Raw genomic sequence first — 16,416 nt, 5'->3', positions numbered from 1 at the left:
TTTATAAATATCAGGAAAAACACTAGTAGAGAAGCAATTATTTATAAGACTGGTCATAGATGAGCCGAGAGTATTTTGTATGCCCTTATAGACGTCAGTAGGTATCATAGAGTTATCTCCCCCTAGAGTGATAACTCTATGGTAGGTATCATCAGATGTCCTCCCCGTGAAGTGAAAGGATTGTTGTACATGTACTTGTTTCTGGGCAAAACTGGAAGTGATCAGTTTCAGCAGGCAATGCCTGGTATTAAAACATTATTTTTTGGCATAGGGCTGTTAAGACTAGTACAAAAACTATTTAGCAACTTTTAATAATCTTCTATAATTATTCTTTCATCTCATCCTCTATTTTGATGCACATTTTTGGTGAAACCTTTTTCTATAGAATTTCCTAGCATCTTTGCTAAGCTGTTCCCCATGATAATCTCGCTTAGCCTTTTTGAATTCCTGCTGCAAACAGTTATTCTGAATTTTTTGTATTTGGCCCAGTGTTATTCGTAATTCAAGTTGTTCGCAAAGAAACGTTCCTTTAGGAATGATTTTTCAATGTTAATAATCGTCTAAGCTCTGAAGTTATCCAGCGCAGTGAATCAGCTCTCACCCTCACCTTATTGACTGGGGCATGTTTTAGTACTAAACTTTCCACCCAGCTCTCAATCAGATGAGCTTGTTCATTAAGATTTTTAGTTGACGCCAAATCTTGCATAAGCTCATTATCAATCTATATATATATATATTTCTCAAGGCTTGTCGTGTTTTCTGTCGTCTGCCTTTCGGTATGTCCAGCTATAGCTATTAAAATCTTAGAATTAAAATTCCGCGATGTGATTAATTGAAGTTTAGACAACTGGTGTAAGAATATTTACCTTATGAATATATAATGTTGAGAGTTGTGTTCTCCAGCTGTCCAGCATTTGGTATGTATATGGTATGTATCTTTCAACAACCAAGGATCGTTTTATTTGAATATCATTCTCCATTCCAATCAATCACACAAGGTATGATTGGTCTTTTAAAATCATAAATATTGCAATACTTTACACCTAACACAACTTGTGCTACAGAAATCGGTCGATACCGTGGTAATTTGCATTTTTATAAAATGCTTACTGTTGAGACATCTAAAAAAGAAGAAGTTATGAAAGGGTCATGCAACTCATTTTAAAGTCTGTACAATAGACTGAGCATGGTTCATGTATATTAAAGCAGTTTTAGAATAAATTTCCACAGAAGAAATTCATCCAGTTCATGTTCAAAAAATCTACCTTGGTAAATTAAATAAAAACAAACTCACACACACACACACACTCGCTTGACCTAATGTTTCTGGTTAACATATAGGCAGCATTGATTCAACAGCTTAATTTGGTACATTTCATTATGTTGCTGCTCGAGAAAGGATGTCGTCGGGTCGCTCCTGAAGGTATTTGGCAAACTTGGAATCAGTTTCCATGCTTTCCATGAATTTGTTCAGCCAGTCTTCCTTAGATTTAGACCGGGGAAAAACAGGCTCTATTAGCATCCAACTACAGAACATGGTGATGTCAGCAGCCGTCATCTGCAACAATTTCAAGTTGGAAGATAACTTTAGAAAAAGTTTGTGAGAATTATTTACTTTTGTGAGCCCCGTGAGAATATCTCTATTAGCTAAGTGAACTATAACCTTGATAATAACAGCTATTAACATGTATATTTTAGAATTAAAAAAAGGAATTTCAAGTAGAAATAGTAACCAAAATATGTAGGTAAATTCTTTGGTTTCGCTCTAACGGTAAAAATGGCATCAATAATAAGATTACATCTGTGCTATTATTTTATTATTGCATTAAAAGTTTGTTAATAAGAATTGTTTCTAGATAAATAACTACTTTATGTAACAACTCAACTAAGTCTCTGAATTGATTATACTAGTAGCTACTGAACTATATCCATAGTAATGTTTGTAAATAGCCGATCTGTTTGATCTGTTTGCAGTAGTCACTGAATTATATCCATGCTAGTTGTCAGTCAATTAATTCTGCACTAGTAGTTACTCAACTATCTCTATGTTAATAATAAAAACTAATTTCATGCTGGCAACCATCTAACTAGCCCTATACTAGTAGTTGCTGAATTAAATCCATCGTCGTAATCACTGGACTAACCTCATCATTGTATAGTATTTAGACTAACTCTGTTCTAATGGCTACCAAACCAGTAGTGAAGCTAGTCAGAGAATTAACTTCATACTGGTAGTCAGTAAGTGAGCTCCATACTAGTAGCCAGTAAGTGAACTCCATACTAGTAGCCAGTAAGTTAACTCCATACTAGTAGCCAGTAAGTGAACTCTATACTAGTAGCCAGTAAGTGAACTCCATACTAGTAGCCAGTAAGTTAACTCCACACTAGTAGCCAGTAAGTTAACCCCACACTAGTAGCCAGTAAGTTAACCCCACACTAGTAGTTAGTAAGTTAACTCCACACTAGTAGTTAGTAAGTTAACTCCACACTAGGAGCCAGTGAGTTAACTTCATACTGGTAGTTAGTAAGTGAGCTCCATACTAGTAGCCAGTAAGTGAACTCCATACTAGTAGCCAGTAAGTTAACTCCATACTAATAGCCAGTAAGTGAACTCCATACTAGTAGCCAGTAGGTGAACTCCATACTAATAGTCAGTAAGTTAACGCCATACTAGTAGCCAGTAAGTGACCTCCATACTAGTAGCCAGTAAGTTGACCCCATACTAGTAGCCAGTAAGTTAACCCTATACTAGTAGTCAGTTAGTTAACCCCATATTAGTAGTCAGTAAGTTAACTTCATACTAATAGTCAGTAAGTTAACCCCATACTAAACTAGCTTCATACAACAGTCATTAGACGAACTATTTGTGAGTAGTGCCAAGGTATATTAGTAGTATATTACACATGGCTTTCACTTACCTTGTCACCAAATATGAACTTGCTTCCTTTTCTTGATAAACCTTGTATAAATGTACTAGTTTTCCTAAGTTCATATCTGGCTTGCTCCTTCAATTCGTCAATATTGTCAGGCGATGGACAATGCTGTAAAACACAAGTCGGATAACATGTTTTACACCACTGAATGTCGGACTGTCAAAGTTGAATGTTTTACAGTCATCTAAAAAACAGCATGTAAATCAATATGTTTATTTCTAGATAAGCTGTCAGAGGTATATGTTTATTTCTAGATAAGCTGTCAGAAGTATATGTTTATTTCTAGATAAGCTGTCAGAGGTATATGTTTATTTCTAGATAAGCTGTCAGAGGTATATGTTTATTTCTAGATAAGCTGTCAGAGGTATATGTTTATTTCTAGATAAGCTGTCAGAGGTATATGTTTATTTCTAGATAAGCTGTCAGAGGTATATGTTTATTTCTAGATAAGCTGTCAGAGGTATTATATCTCAACTGGTTTTCTGAGGCTCAGCAAACTTTTCATAATCTTGACTAAGTAATGAGGCCTGTCAGGCTTACCTTATACAGTTCCGATAGAAGGACATTTTTGCTTACAAAGGCACTCAGGTCATTTAGAGTGTGCAATATGGAATTACACTGAACTCTCTCAAACTCATCATCTGGTAGATAACCTACAAATTTAGCAGGTAAAATTACATGTAGGCAAAGCAATGCATCAAATCTCAACCAATTTGATTGCAACAAAAAAGTGGGCAAAACAACATATTAAAATTTTTTCATGTTTCAGATAACCAGTTTTTAAGGTTTTTTTATTCATTTAAAAAGCGATGCTAGCCAGTTGATCGTTGTAGTAAATGAGCCTATTGCGCGTATATTAAAAGTTACCATGGAGGCATATGTAAGTTTTGCTTTCTTGTGCCTTCTTAAATAATAATAATTAAATTCTAATCAATGAACCAAGATGGCCAACGAATCAACAATTATATCTTATTGGATAACTAGATAGTGACATTTCTTTGACAGCAGTTGTTAATAAAATTATGGGATTGCAATTGGATATTAGCCCAACTGTATAACATCAAAAATTGGTTTAAATATTGGTAATTGTTACTATTGGCAATGATATACAGCCCCCAAGTGTGGTGGCTGTATATCATTGCTATTGGTTACATTGGTAATATAATTCACAATGCTATTATGCCCCATTGAAACAGAAAAGGCAACAGACTATAAAATGAGCTATAAAAGTTGAAATCTCATCTCTCACCAGTTTTTTCAGCAACATAATAATTAATAACCGGTGTTTGACAAATCGTTCCCCTTGACGTTTCTAAGATAGGAAGAAATCCAAGAGGAGTTTCTGAAAAGTAAATGAAATCAAATCAAAAGGCTAGTTGATATTGCTACTATCAGTAACCTTTATTGTTGTTATAAAGTAACAACAGTAGCAAGGACAATTATATAGCACTGTGGAAAAACACAAAGGAAATTGTGCAAATAAAATTTGCTTCTTCTAACAATATAAACCTGCCTTCTATACAAACAGTACGGCTGAAGAGAATCGTGAAACACTATAGCTAAAACAAAATGCAGCCTTGGAAAGATCTCATTACTTAACCTGGTTTCAGATTTTCCCAGTTTTGAGGCAAAACCCTGATGTCTTCAAATTTTTGGCCAGCCATAGTAAGCATAGCCCTAGCAGGCTCTGCCCTTGCTCGCAGGTCAAAATAAGTCAATTTGTAGGTCTCTTCTGCCATTTCACTCTGTATGTCACTAACAACTTGCTGAAGCACTGACCGATGATGGAAAATACAAGATGAAGTTTAAAAATGGACGTACAAAATGGATGGGAAATTTATCAATTTCATATTACCGTTCTGAGTTTCCCGCCTGACTACGTCACCGCCTAATGAACTTTCGATAAAAAAACGACGATTGCATGCATGGGTGATCCAGACTGATGTAGGTATTTATTTGTTAAATCAATTAGATATTAAACAAAAATCAAATAAAAAAATCAAATAAAAACTATATACAGTGTATTGAGTATTTAACAGCTTATGCGTATTTCGACTAATAGAATTTTGGCGAAATCACTAAAACCTTCTAGATACCGTTCAGTCAGGCGAAATGTATGGCATTAGTTCCAGCAGGACTGCTAACCAGTATACGCTGCGGTGTTCAGGAAAAAGGCAGCATGGAAAGATGGGTAGGGAAAGTAGCGTTAATCACAGGAGCTGCTACAGGTGTAGGCAAAGCAACCGTTAATAAACTATTAAAGCACGGCATGAAAGTAATTGGGTGCGGCAGAAGGCTAGAGGCATTGCAGGTAAGAAGCAGAAATTGTTTGTAGCCTACGGGGAGAATGAGCGATATTATCAATGTAGTAAAGCTATACTTTCATTACTTTGAAGGCTTATATGTCTTTGAATGTTGTACACCTAGCTTCTGCTAAAAGTTTATTAAGATTAGCATTATAAAAGATATACGTCGCAGTGCACTAAAATATTTTAGATACACCCTTTGTGAAATAAAGTAGTAAGAATCAGTGTCAGAAGAACAGGTAATGCATTGCTAATATGACGTGATGCAATCGTCCATTCACAGAAAAGTCAGGTTTTGCAAGTACAGTATGTTTAGTTGTGATAAATCAAAGTTGGTTATTCTAGGAGCTAGAGTCAGCATTAGGATCTAAGGGAGAGCTGACTATTATACCCTGTGATGTGAGCAAAGAAGACGATGTCATCTCCTTGTTCTCCAAAATTAAAGAGAAATATGGAGGAGTGGATGTGTGCATTAACAATGCTGGCCTGGGCAGAAACAGCCCAATTTTGTCAGGAAAGTCTGAGGATTGGCAGACTTTGTTCAATGTAAATACTAAGACTAAAATATTGTCTGAAAGTCCCATGTGTTTTGTTTTCATTGGTTGTTTCAAGATGTTATTGTAGTTTCAAAGGTGTATCTGTCCTTTCTGGTAATCTCTAGGCAAAATTACGATTTAGATTTTCAATAGATACCTGTAGAGAGTCAGCTATATAGCCATAGAGAGTCAGCCATATATCCATACATAGTAAACCATATATCCATACATAGTAAACTATATATATATACATAGTAAAATATATATCCATACATAGTAAACTATATATATCCATGCATAGTAAGCCATATATCCATACATAGTAAACTATCTATTCATACATGGTAAACTATATATACATACATAGTAAACCATATATCCATACTTAGTAAAATATATACCTACAGCACTCAATTCTCACTATTAAGACTTTTCAATGTTTGGAAATGGCCAAGTCTGTATTAGTCCTAACAAATGAGGATTGTCTGTATACCCATACATAGTAAACGCACATGCAAAGACAAATCAAGACTAGTTGCCTTATTTGTGGCAATACCCTAGCGGCTTTATTGCGCTTCCAAGCACCTGCATGTGAGGTTTAACAGTTTGTGTTACATAAAGCAACTTTACAGATAATTACACGGATAAGTTGCCACGGAATTTCAAGGTTATTTTTCACATGGCTACTTTCAGCAGAAAACTGAACTACCAAGCATGATCTTCACCTTCACCGGTACAATTATTTTGAAGAAGTTTTGTCGGTTCTCTTGCTTAAATGTTGGACAACATTGAACTTTTTTCTGCAGCTATCAGCATTGCGCAAGATATCGTTTCTCTCACTTCTACTAGCACTCTCTATAAGAACCATGCATAACTCAGGCTTCGCCATCATTCTCTCTTTTACAGTTTTTCCTGCATTTTGCTGTTACCAATTGTACTTAGCTACACTGTCGTCTTACCTCAGTTACTCTCATATCTAAAGGTTATATAGGATTACTGGCTTGGTCTTTACTATGTTATTCCATTATTACCTTTTGGTGCTATTAGCTCTCTAAGTGACAGTGTGAGAGCAACACACCATCCACCTGCACTGATCATCAACACACAACTGTTTAATCAGGCCCATCTAATAGTTTACATTTTGATAGGGACTCCTTATTAATGAGAAACAACAACACGTGCAGTCAACTTTTGTTTATGATAACTGTTCTGTTTGGCTAATCAGAAGAGTTGACCAAACTGATTATTTACTATTTTATAAAACTGTCAGACTGGTCGAAACACTAAAAATTCCTAAAGCAAAAATGTACTCTTTTATCTTCAAAGTTTGTTTGACTTCAGAGACTTTGTCCAAAGTATCTGAAGTCAAACAAACTTTAAGTTATCCAAGCTACAACTTTGTAGCTTGGATAACTTAATATCAGAGACTTTGTCCAAAGTATCTGGTTTACATGCCGGTTTTCGATTTAACCAGGTGAATGTAATGGGAGTGCTAAGGGTGACTAGGGAAGCAGTTGCCTCTATGAAAGCTAAGGGAACTGAGGAAGGCCACATCATCAACATTAACAGGTATGTCGACGCAGTTTCTCTTAAGAATATCATAACTAAGGTTTTTAGTTGCCTGGTGGTGGGTTTCGCTGCGCCATCAAAGGCAGCCGAGCCTATGCTCTGACACACAGATGCAGACTCTTCTTTTGAGCTCAGCAAGCACACCATCGTCTCTCTCCTCTGTCTCCACTGACTCATGGTTAAGCCATAATTGTTTTGACAGGGTTGCTGGTAGGGAGATCGGTAGCAGTATCTGTCCTAGGCTCTCAACAGTTAAGGGAGCAACTTGTCCCACTCCTGCCCTTAGCCCAGTAGTAGTGCTCGCAGAGATGTAGTGCTCACTCTAGTGGTATGTTCAACAACACCATCATCGAATGTAACACGGAGTGGCAGAGCATGGTGTAAGTTTTCTCTACCCACTAGAGCTGACAATGTTCAGTCATTAGTTGACTCAAACTGTGCCCACTGGTCGGTGTGGATCTGCTCGGTGAATCTATGTAGCAAAACACTCATTCATCCAAGGTACTCCCACTTTTGGACCCGTGACCTTCTGAAAGGCTAGGGCATTCCACTACCTCGTAAAGAGATCCATGAGTACCAGGATCCATTTGTTCTGTTCCCTTTGAGAGTCTCTGGCATCAGTCCCATCAGGTCCAGGACTACCTTTTGCCAGAGGCGCCTGGCAGTCAATGCCTATTGCCGGCTCTCTTGGTGCCACCATGTTTTGCCGCCTAGTAGACCTTAAAGCTCTTGATCAGTCTTATCACCATGGCTGTCATCTTTGGCCAGAACCAGGTTAATCGCAGTCAGCTGATAGTCTCACTCACCCTAGAGTTAGCAGGGGTGTGAGTCTTCCAGACAGCTGTCTCTCTGATGGCTGGTGGACAAGCCGAGCACCATTTTGGTTGACCATGAGGAGAGGTCTGGGTCTCCAGTACCCTGTCAGGTTGTAGCTTGAGGGATGGACAAATTTGATGCAGCTGTCAGAGCTCTTGACCCCTAACTCCAACTGCTTCAGCGCCAAGTCTCCAGCTCATCCAATGGCATGGTACATAGTGGCCACTGGTCCCCGGTCAGTAGCTTGCATCTGGGTCAGCTTTCTCTCAGTGTCCTTCCGAGTCTCCATCTGTGCCATGCTACAGGGTTCAAGGTGACCTTGGTCGGTCCTGAGCTACATGTAGGTCCCCCAGTTGCTGTGGCAACAAACAGGTCCATACGACCAAACTTTTCACACGCGGCCTCGGCAACCTAGGGTACAGTGGACAGACTGTCCTTGAGTCTTGAGCCTTTTTTGTGGCTAGCTCTTTCTGAGTCGATTCTCTATTTCTCAGTTCAATGAGCGATGGAGTACACTGGAGCACATTGCTGACCTGTCTTCACAGGTCTGCCAGCTGAGCCCATTCGCATTCCCATGATGGGGACTGGCTCTGTGTTCCAGTGCATATCGAAACTCTGTCGGGAGCTGCATGCCGTACAGGTAGAGTCGGAAGTGTTTTACTACCTTGACCACGGCCAGCAGCTCCCAGGTCATGCAGTAATTTCTCTCAGCCGGTGTCAGTGTCTAGCTGAAGAAAGCTATCACTTTCTCGTCCGCTTCTTGTACTTGAAAGAGTGCTGTAAACACTCTTCTGCCACTGGCATCTGTATCCAGGACATGCGTCCGACTCGGATGCAGATAGCCCAGTACAGGGGCTGCTAAAAGATGTCCTTCCATCTGCTCTGCTTTGTCTCACGTCCATTCTTTCTCTATATTCGCTAGTCGGTATAGAAGAGGTACAATGGTGGCAAAGTTGAGAACACACTGTCGGTAGTACCCTATTGTTTCCAAGAAGCCTTGCATTTCCCCGAGTTTGTTGGGGGTCAACCATTGATGACCGCCTGAGTATTTTCTTGGTCGGTAGCCACTCCTTCCGAGCTCACTACATGGCCTAGATACCGGGCCTGTGACTGGAGGAGCTTACACTTAGAGGGCTTAAACTTCAAGCCGGCTCATTTTAGCTGTCAGAGCACCTCCTCTAACCTTTGCTAGTGGGTCTCGAAATCGGGAGCGACGACTATGATGTCATTCAAGTAGAGCAATAGCATCTTCCAATGCAAGTCATGCAGTACTTGCTCCATCAACCTTTGGAAGGTGGCCGGCTTGAAGATATATGATGTCATTCAAGTAGAGCAATAGCATCTTCCAATGCAAGTCATGCAGTACTTGCTCCATCAACCTTTGGAAGGTGGCCGGCTTGAAGATATATGATGTCATTCAAGTAGAGCAATAGCATCTTCCAATGCAAGTCATGCAGTACTTGCTCCATCAACCTTTGGAAGGTGGCCGGCGCTGAGGTAAGACCTTTCACTTCCAGAGGTTGGAATGAGTCATGAATGCCGATTTTTCTTTTGCATCACTGACCTAGAGTGCTTGCCAGTAGCCACTAAGTCCAATGTGCTAGGGTACTTGCTGCTGGACAATGCATCAAGACTGTCATCGATCCGGGAAAGGGGTAGGGGTCTTGCTCGGTGACAGCATTTAGCCATTGGTAATCGACACAGAAATGCCACTGGCCATACTTCTTCCAGACAAGTACCACTTGCGAGCTCCAAGCCCCACCGGCTGGCTCAATGAGTCTTTTGTTCAGCAGCTCCTGGATTTGATGCTCTGCCTTCCCCGGGCCGGTGGCTCGTGGATAGGGCAGGTTTCCGCTTTTAGTGGAACAGAATGTTACACTCGGAGGTGCGTACCACGCCTCCGTCGTCGATGCTTAACAGACTTTATTATTGTGTGAGCAGCCATGCCAGCCGCTCGGCCTGTCCTAGCTCTGTGCAGTTGTGTCTGGCCGCTGCGTAGAGGCCCTTCAAGTGAGCTGACATCTTTCCATCCAACGTATTCGCATTCGGGAACATGGGTTTCAAACTGGAAATAAATGGCTCGTCATCCACATGGTGGTCCTATACTCCCATGTATATACCTACCGTATTGCTAGTTCGGAGTTGATGGGGTTGGTCCATGAGATTGAGGCACTACGGTGATACGCTTCCCTTTGGCCGAGTCTGGTTCAAGTTTGCAGCCAGCAGCCGACCACTCTGACAGTCCTGAATAACTCCCAAAGGGCAGTAATTTTTAGCGGTCATTCGGCACTGTAATGTCGCGCACCACTTAGATCTTGCTGGGGCACCATCACCAGTCCCTCAAGGGTTTTCACCAACCAGTCTGTACCTCTGTCCGCGCTTCTCGAGCATCAGCCTTTAATTCTTCTTGTGGGGAAACCTCACTAATACAGGGTTGGTGTCGTTCCGGCAACACACGACCTGCCGAGATCAGGGAAGCTCCTCTTCACCGATCACTCGAGTGAGTATTCACCAACCGCCGGGAAAGGTGGTGCAATCTGCAGCAACATGGCTCGTCGGGGGTTAGAGATGACTCTCATCCCTAGATTTGGTCTTGTGGAGCTGAGATTATTCCCACTACTGCCACCAGTGTAAAAGACTCCCCTAGCCCCTTACTCTCCACAAGACCGATCAGGAAAACCAATACACCGCGTGTTCATTCAACAGAATATATTTATTTATTAGTAAAAGCATAAACAAGCATGCAGAAGCGTATGCATACAACTGCCAACTACATTCAGTCAGTCCCATCCACATATAGTTCTCAAAGTTTGTCATCTGTCGTTGGATGTCTGACCAGCTTTAGCGATTCAAATATAGCAGTGAAAATTCTGCTTCGTGCTAGCGTTTAACTCGTGAAGATCGCAACTGCAAGTTTGTAAACAAGCGCACATAACCACAGGGCTACGCTGTCCTTACCATTACTGTCGCTCTTACCATATGCTGTATACCCTTTTCATAATTGCACACGCCAAATTATTGATACAATGTGTCCACGGGTTACGATGCCCCTGTTATTTGGTGTACAGTTGCTGTACTGATAACGACGAAATATAAAAAATGTCGATATGCTATTCACTGAAATCCCTCCCACAACGGCTGAAAGAGATATATGTTGATCGCTATTTCAGTTCAGCGTTAATCGTTATAAGTTCCAGTAAAAACAAATTTGAAAACCATAGGTAATAAAATTTCAGTTGAAAGTTTAAGTTTAGTTTCATTAAATGCATTCTAAAACTCAGCCTCAAGTATATATTTTGTAAGCTAAATCTATTAAGTTAAATTCAAATTTAATGTTATGCGTATATCTCAATGGTAAGAACACCCTACAGTTCATACTGCCTGTAGTACATTGTAATGTTACATTTTCTTGCAGCTCACCACTAAATACACTAAAGTTATTGTAGGTAACTATACATGTAGTTACTAAGGTTAACATATTCTCATATGTTCTAAAATTGTTCTACATTTAATATGTACAGTATGTATACAAAACCAGGTATTTTACCAGGTGTTTGCATTAGATAATTACAATGGGTTTCTATACCACTCTACAAAATTTTCACTACAACACTGAAATGAATTAAAATCATATAATTGTATACCAAATAATTTTTCATTGTAATTGTAGCAAAAGAAACTTTACTTAGCCATTACTTGCTAATTATTTCACGTTCACATTTAAACACCTTTACAGTTATTTTATTTTTCCTCTTAATTTATTTCATTTGCACAAACGCTTTTCTCGTGATATTAAGTTACAAGGCAACTGTTGTTATATGTTGAATAAAAATAAATTTTTTGTGCACATGCTTTTTTATTACCCGGGCTATGCCGGGCATTCTCCTAGTATATATATTCCTTTCCGTAATAGGCTCCATCCTTTTTGTTTGTTTCTCCCTGATTGCTCCTGGTCCTCTAAGCTTATTGATGGCCGAGCCTCCTGTTGTGATAGGAGGGTTCAGCCTTGCTGTGTCTGTGCTCGTGGAGTTGGCATTTGCGGCTCTGTCAATGGGATTTTGCCATAACAATATCATTGGGAACAATTACGATACACTGTCATTAATACAAACAGGTTACCATTTAAAACAATTTAAACACACTGTCTGTAATAAAAACCCTGTAATTACCCTGCTGACTTTAAGAATGAATGGTATTTAATATGCTTTCCAATGCTGTTTGCTGACAACTTTGTGCATTGACACCTTGGTTTGACTATCAGTAGTTTGCCAAGCCACTCTGAATGCAATCACTTTGAAACATATTCTATGAAATCCTTTTAGTACACTTGGACACCAAGTTATACCCGCCGCACGACTGCATGTTTACGCTGCCACCAAGTTTGCTGTAACGGCAATCTCTCAAGGAACACGCTACGAGCTTCTTGATGAGCAACCAGGTCTCAACTGCAAAGTGTCGGTATGTATCTCTGGTTGACACAGATCAACTTTATCAAAGTTGGTTACAAAATGTGAGACTATGAGACCACTAATGGGCTTCATGGTAGTGCTCCGCAAATATTTAAAGGGAAATGTAGTAAACCTCAGTCAAAATGATATCGATAAAAAGTCAAAAGGCAACTCCAACGTGTGAAGTTTTACTAATAATAATATAACTGCTATCAGTAGTGCTTGCGTCATTGATCCAAGATATTGTCCATTTTTCATTCCAAGAATGCAAAACTAAATTTTGAAGATTTTTCAGTTCAACAAATAAATAAAGCTTATATAAGTTTAAAGAAATGCCCTACTACCTCATCCTTTTACTGATTATCATGTTATTATAACTTTACTGTATGAATATGATAATTTCATGTTATAATTTAGGGTTATGAAGATGTTATATACTTACAGCAAATCAGCCCTGGACTCATTAAGACACCATTTTTAGAATCGTATACATCAAAAGAGACAGCCGAGGCCGCATACAGACAAGCCAAGGTAAAAACATTTATCTGAAACTACTACAGTATTGTTAAGTCGTACGCAAGGTTGTGCTGCCAATGATTATGATCTCTTTCAGACAAGCAAATCATAATAGAAGTTTTTAATTCCATCTCCATACTTTTTATCTGTTGTACAGGCGTTGGAGGTAGATGAACTAGCGGAGACTGTTGTATATCAACTGGGGTTGCCTGCTCATGCTCAAGTACAAGACGTCATAATGCTGCCCGCCTAGCTGACAAGATAGACAATATCTAGTGGTAGTGATTTTGTTGGTAGAGCTCAATGTTGAACAATAGCTCTTGATCTCAAGCTGGTCTGAGACTCAATTTTTTTTTGTAGCAATAAGCAGCTAGAGAATAGCTTTTGGGCTGCTAAATTTGATCACTCTATATCAACTTTTGCTTTATCACTTTAATATGATTTTTTTCTAAAATGTTTAAGAATCTTTTAGTGGGATTGTCGCTTAATATATACATGTTTGTTATGATAAAAAATTAGTAAAACTTCTGCGTGTGGCTAGAATACAAATACATCTGTTAATCTGACAATGTATAACCATTATGTCGTCAGCGCATGTCATCAGCATGTGTATCCAGGTCTAGACGCTGTGTGATTACTTTCGAAATATAATAATCAACCTTTATCTTACATTTGTTGCGTAGTCAGACGAAACTTGTGGCATTAGTTCCAGCGTTGCTTCTAACAGCATGTGCCACAAAGCAATGTGCCGGTAGAAAGGCAACATGGATAGGTGGAGAGGAAAGGTAGCGTTAATTACAGGAGCTGCTACAAGAGCTGCTACAGCAGGTGTAGGCACAACGATCTCAATAAACTCCTAGAGCGTGGCATGAAAGTACTGTAGTTGGGTGTGAGAGAAGATTAGAAGCACTGAAGGTAAGAAGCAGCAATTGTTCGTATGTAAAGAAAGGGTAATAATCTTAATGGAATAAAGCTATACATTGAAGGCCTGTATATCTTGAAATATTGTACCTCTAACTTTTGTTAAAAGTGTATGAAGACTAGCATTATTTGAAATATACTTTATTTTATTACGAATGTTTTAATAAACCCTGTAAAATAACCTAGTAATACTATGAATCAATGCGTTGAAAAGACAGGTAGAACTATGTATGGCTAGCATGATGCAATCGACACAAAGTCTAGTTGGAGAGGTTAAGTATGTATAGTAATCACAAACCAAAGTAGCATTTTCTAGGAACTGGAGTCAGCATTAAGATGGAAGAGAAAGCTGACTGCATTATCCTGTGATTATCATTATCCTGAAAGCTCAATTTGGCACTTATATGTAACATACCTGCCGCTGAGCTTGTTACGCAGTTTTAATTTGTGTTCTGTTATCTCAGAAAACGCTTGATCTGTGTGCATAAATATATCATTTAATCATTGTCAAAACTTGTTTATTTATTTAGCATCATCATTGAAAGAAATCATTTGCTTCATGGGATGTAGACTGGTAAAAACAATACATTATATAATATATATTCTTAATTATTTCTTAGTGTGTGTGTAAGCATTATATGTGTATAAGACAAACCTGTGTAATAGGACATGTTTGCATGGTGAATGCTAAAAGTGTTTAATTAATTTCTCTGAAAATATTAGCCAAGATGCATCTCTATTAATAACTCCGATTTCGTCATTGTCTGTCTGTTAGTCTGCATAAACGCTATGAATTTCTACATTCTAGGGCCGATTTTATCCAAACTTCACACAGGTATGCTTGCACCTTAAGCCAAAATGCTAAAAATTATTTGGTTCTAAAACTCTGTCTGACGCCTAAGAATCAACCTCTTAAACGCTCACCTGCAGGCAGTAATATACAGCCCCCACTGAGGGCTATATATTATTGCCTGTGGGCTATTCGATTAAAAGCTAAAGAAACCTCAAGCATCCCTTGGATTACTACCATCTGGTAATATAATCAAGCAATACAAGTGTTAAAATACTCAAATAGCATTGTAAATTCTATGGTAGGAGAATCTTACATTAACTAAACAGTTTCATCCGCTGGGCAGTCCTTGAACTTCACTCTTATGTTAAATAAAAATAACTAATTATTTGCTGTGGATGTCTTTGCAGTAATATGTAGTTTTACATTTGCCTCTTCGGCTCACTTGTGTAGCATTTTGCATCTCATATAATATTAACTAAATTATGAGTCAACCATCTGCTTAACTACCTACTGATATAAATGATCTGGTCCGCTCTTAGCAAACCTTTCTGAGTTATTGACTCTTTCATGCTATTATAATGATAACACTAGTGGTTATGGATCTATGTGTTGGTACATTACTAAAGGCCGTAGCTCAATACCTTCATAAACAATGCAACAACTGCAGACCACAAAACCTAAACATTTACGGTGTATGCTAAACATGTCTAACTGGATCTGTCTGTGAGTCAGCGACTAACTGACTGTGTTAGTCAACTAGTGTAGCAAGCCATATATAGATGATGACTTCTATCTTACAGGTATGTGTAGGATTAAAAACGGAGTAACAGAGCAATATTGCTTCTTTGTCACTGATCAGGGCATATAGAAGATAACTCCTAGTTTATGGATATGTGTAGAGCTGAACACAGTTTGCTTCCTTGTTTTCTACCTTCTTGCCCAGAATCCCACTGCTGCCACTAAAGAAGTGGCTTTTGGTTAGCAGTCTTAAGGGGATGTCCAATCCCTGACATGTTTACAGAGATTGCAGCTCCAACTAGCTCTATTAAAAAAAAGGAGTACCTCCTTTGGGTCCTGAGACACCTGACAAGTGGAAAAGGTTAAAGGTTGACTTGCAACAAAATTCACATTACAGTTATTTGGTATCAAAAGATTCACCATGTCTTACTCTGTTGTGTTGTAAGTGCCAAATATGTGGAAATGTGATTACAAGCTCTTAAAAGCTCAAAACGAAAAGCGGCCGTAGATTGGAATTTCTTTATTTCGATGACGCAGCCACGAAATTTGGTTATCGTCTTGTCACGTATGTTCTCACGTGAATTGAAAGGCCAATACAAAGCTCAATATAAAACTTATCGTAGTACTAGTTTATGACAAACGCTTCGGGTTTTACCGAAGACCCCGTATCAAATATAGATGCTCGCTACTTTACAGTTTTGTTTCGGCATTATTCAATCGTCAAGTCGTTCTCTGATCATGTGACCTAATACTTCGCAAATAATTTTTGCAGCACTTTTCGATTGTCACAGGGGACCAATAGGCTCGTCATGATTATCAGACAATGATATGTACTCCTTC

At 38.9% G+C, this 16,416-nt stretch overlaps 2 protein-coding genes across 3 annotated transcripts; one reads left to right on the top strand and one right to left on the bottom strand.

Moving 5' to 3' along the window:
- Positions 1-937: 937 nt before the first annotated feature.
- Positions 938-4,808, bottom strand: LOC137391483 (glutathione S-transferase 1-like). 2 transcript variants are annotated; one of them, XM_068077974.1, is made up of 5 exons: positions 4,534-4,808; positions 4,183-4,275; positions 3,474-3,586; positions 2,919-3,041; positions 938-1,558 (listed from the first exon to the last, which is right to left on the bottom strand). In XM_068077974.1, the coding sequence occupies exons 1-5, from the start codon at positions 4,670-4,672 to the stop codon at positions 1,379-1,381; spliced, it is 648 nt and encodes a 215-aa protein (XP_067934075.1). In that variant the 5' UTR covers positions 4,673-4,808; the 3' UTR covers positions 938-1,378. The 2 variants fall into 2 exon arrangements, with proteins under 2 accessions (XP_067934075.1, XP_067934076.1); XM_068077975.1 differs by lacking the exon at positions 4,183-4,275.
- Positions 4,809-5,083: 275 nt separating this feature from the next.
- Positions 5,084-13,771, top strand: LOC137391414 (dehydrogenase/reductase SDR family member 11-like). The gene is made up of 6 exons (XM_068077880.1): positions 5,084-5,244; positions 5,585-5,785; positions 7,250-7,344; positions 12,483-12,618; positions 13,053-13,139; positions 13,282-13,771. Exons 1-6 carry the CDS (start codon positions 5,113-5,115, stop codon positions 13,375-13,377), a joined length of 747 nt encoding a protein of 248 aa, XP_067933981.1. The 5' UTR covers positions 5,084-5,112; the 3' UTR covers positions 13,378-13,771.
- Positions 13,772-16,416: the final 2,645 nt, after the last annotated feature.

This window comes from Watersipora subatra, chromosome 3, assembly GCF_963576615.1.
Source record: "Watersipora subatra chromosome 3, tzWatSuba1.1, whole genome shotgun sequence".
In the NCBI taxonomy this organism is placed as follows: Eukaryota; Metazoa; Bryozoa; class Gymnolaemata; order Cheilostomatida; family Watersiporidae; genus Watersipora; species Watersipora subatra.
The sequence above is the reverse complement of the archived record's forward strand: the minus strand, read 5'-3'. Positions and strand labels throughout refer to the sequence as shown.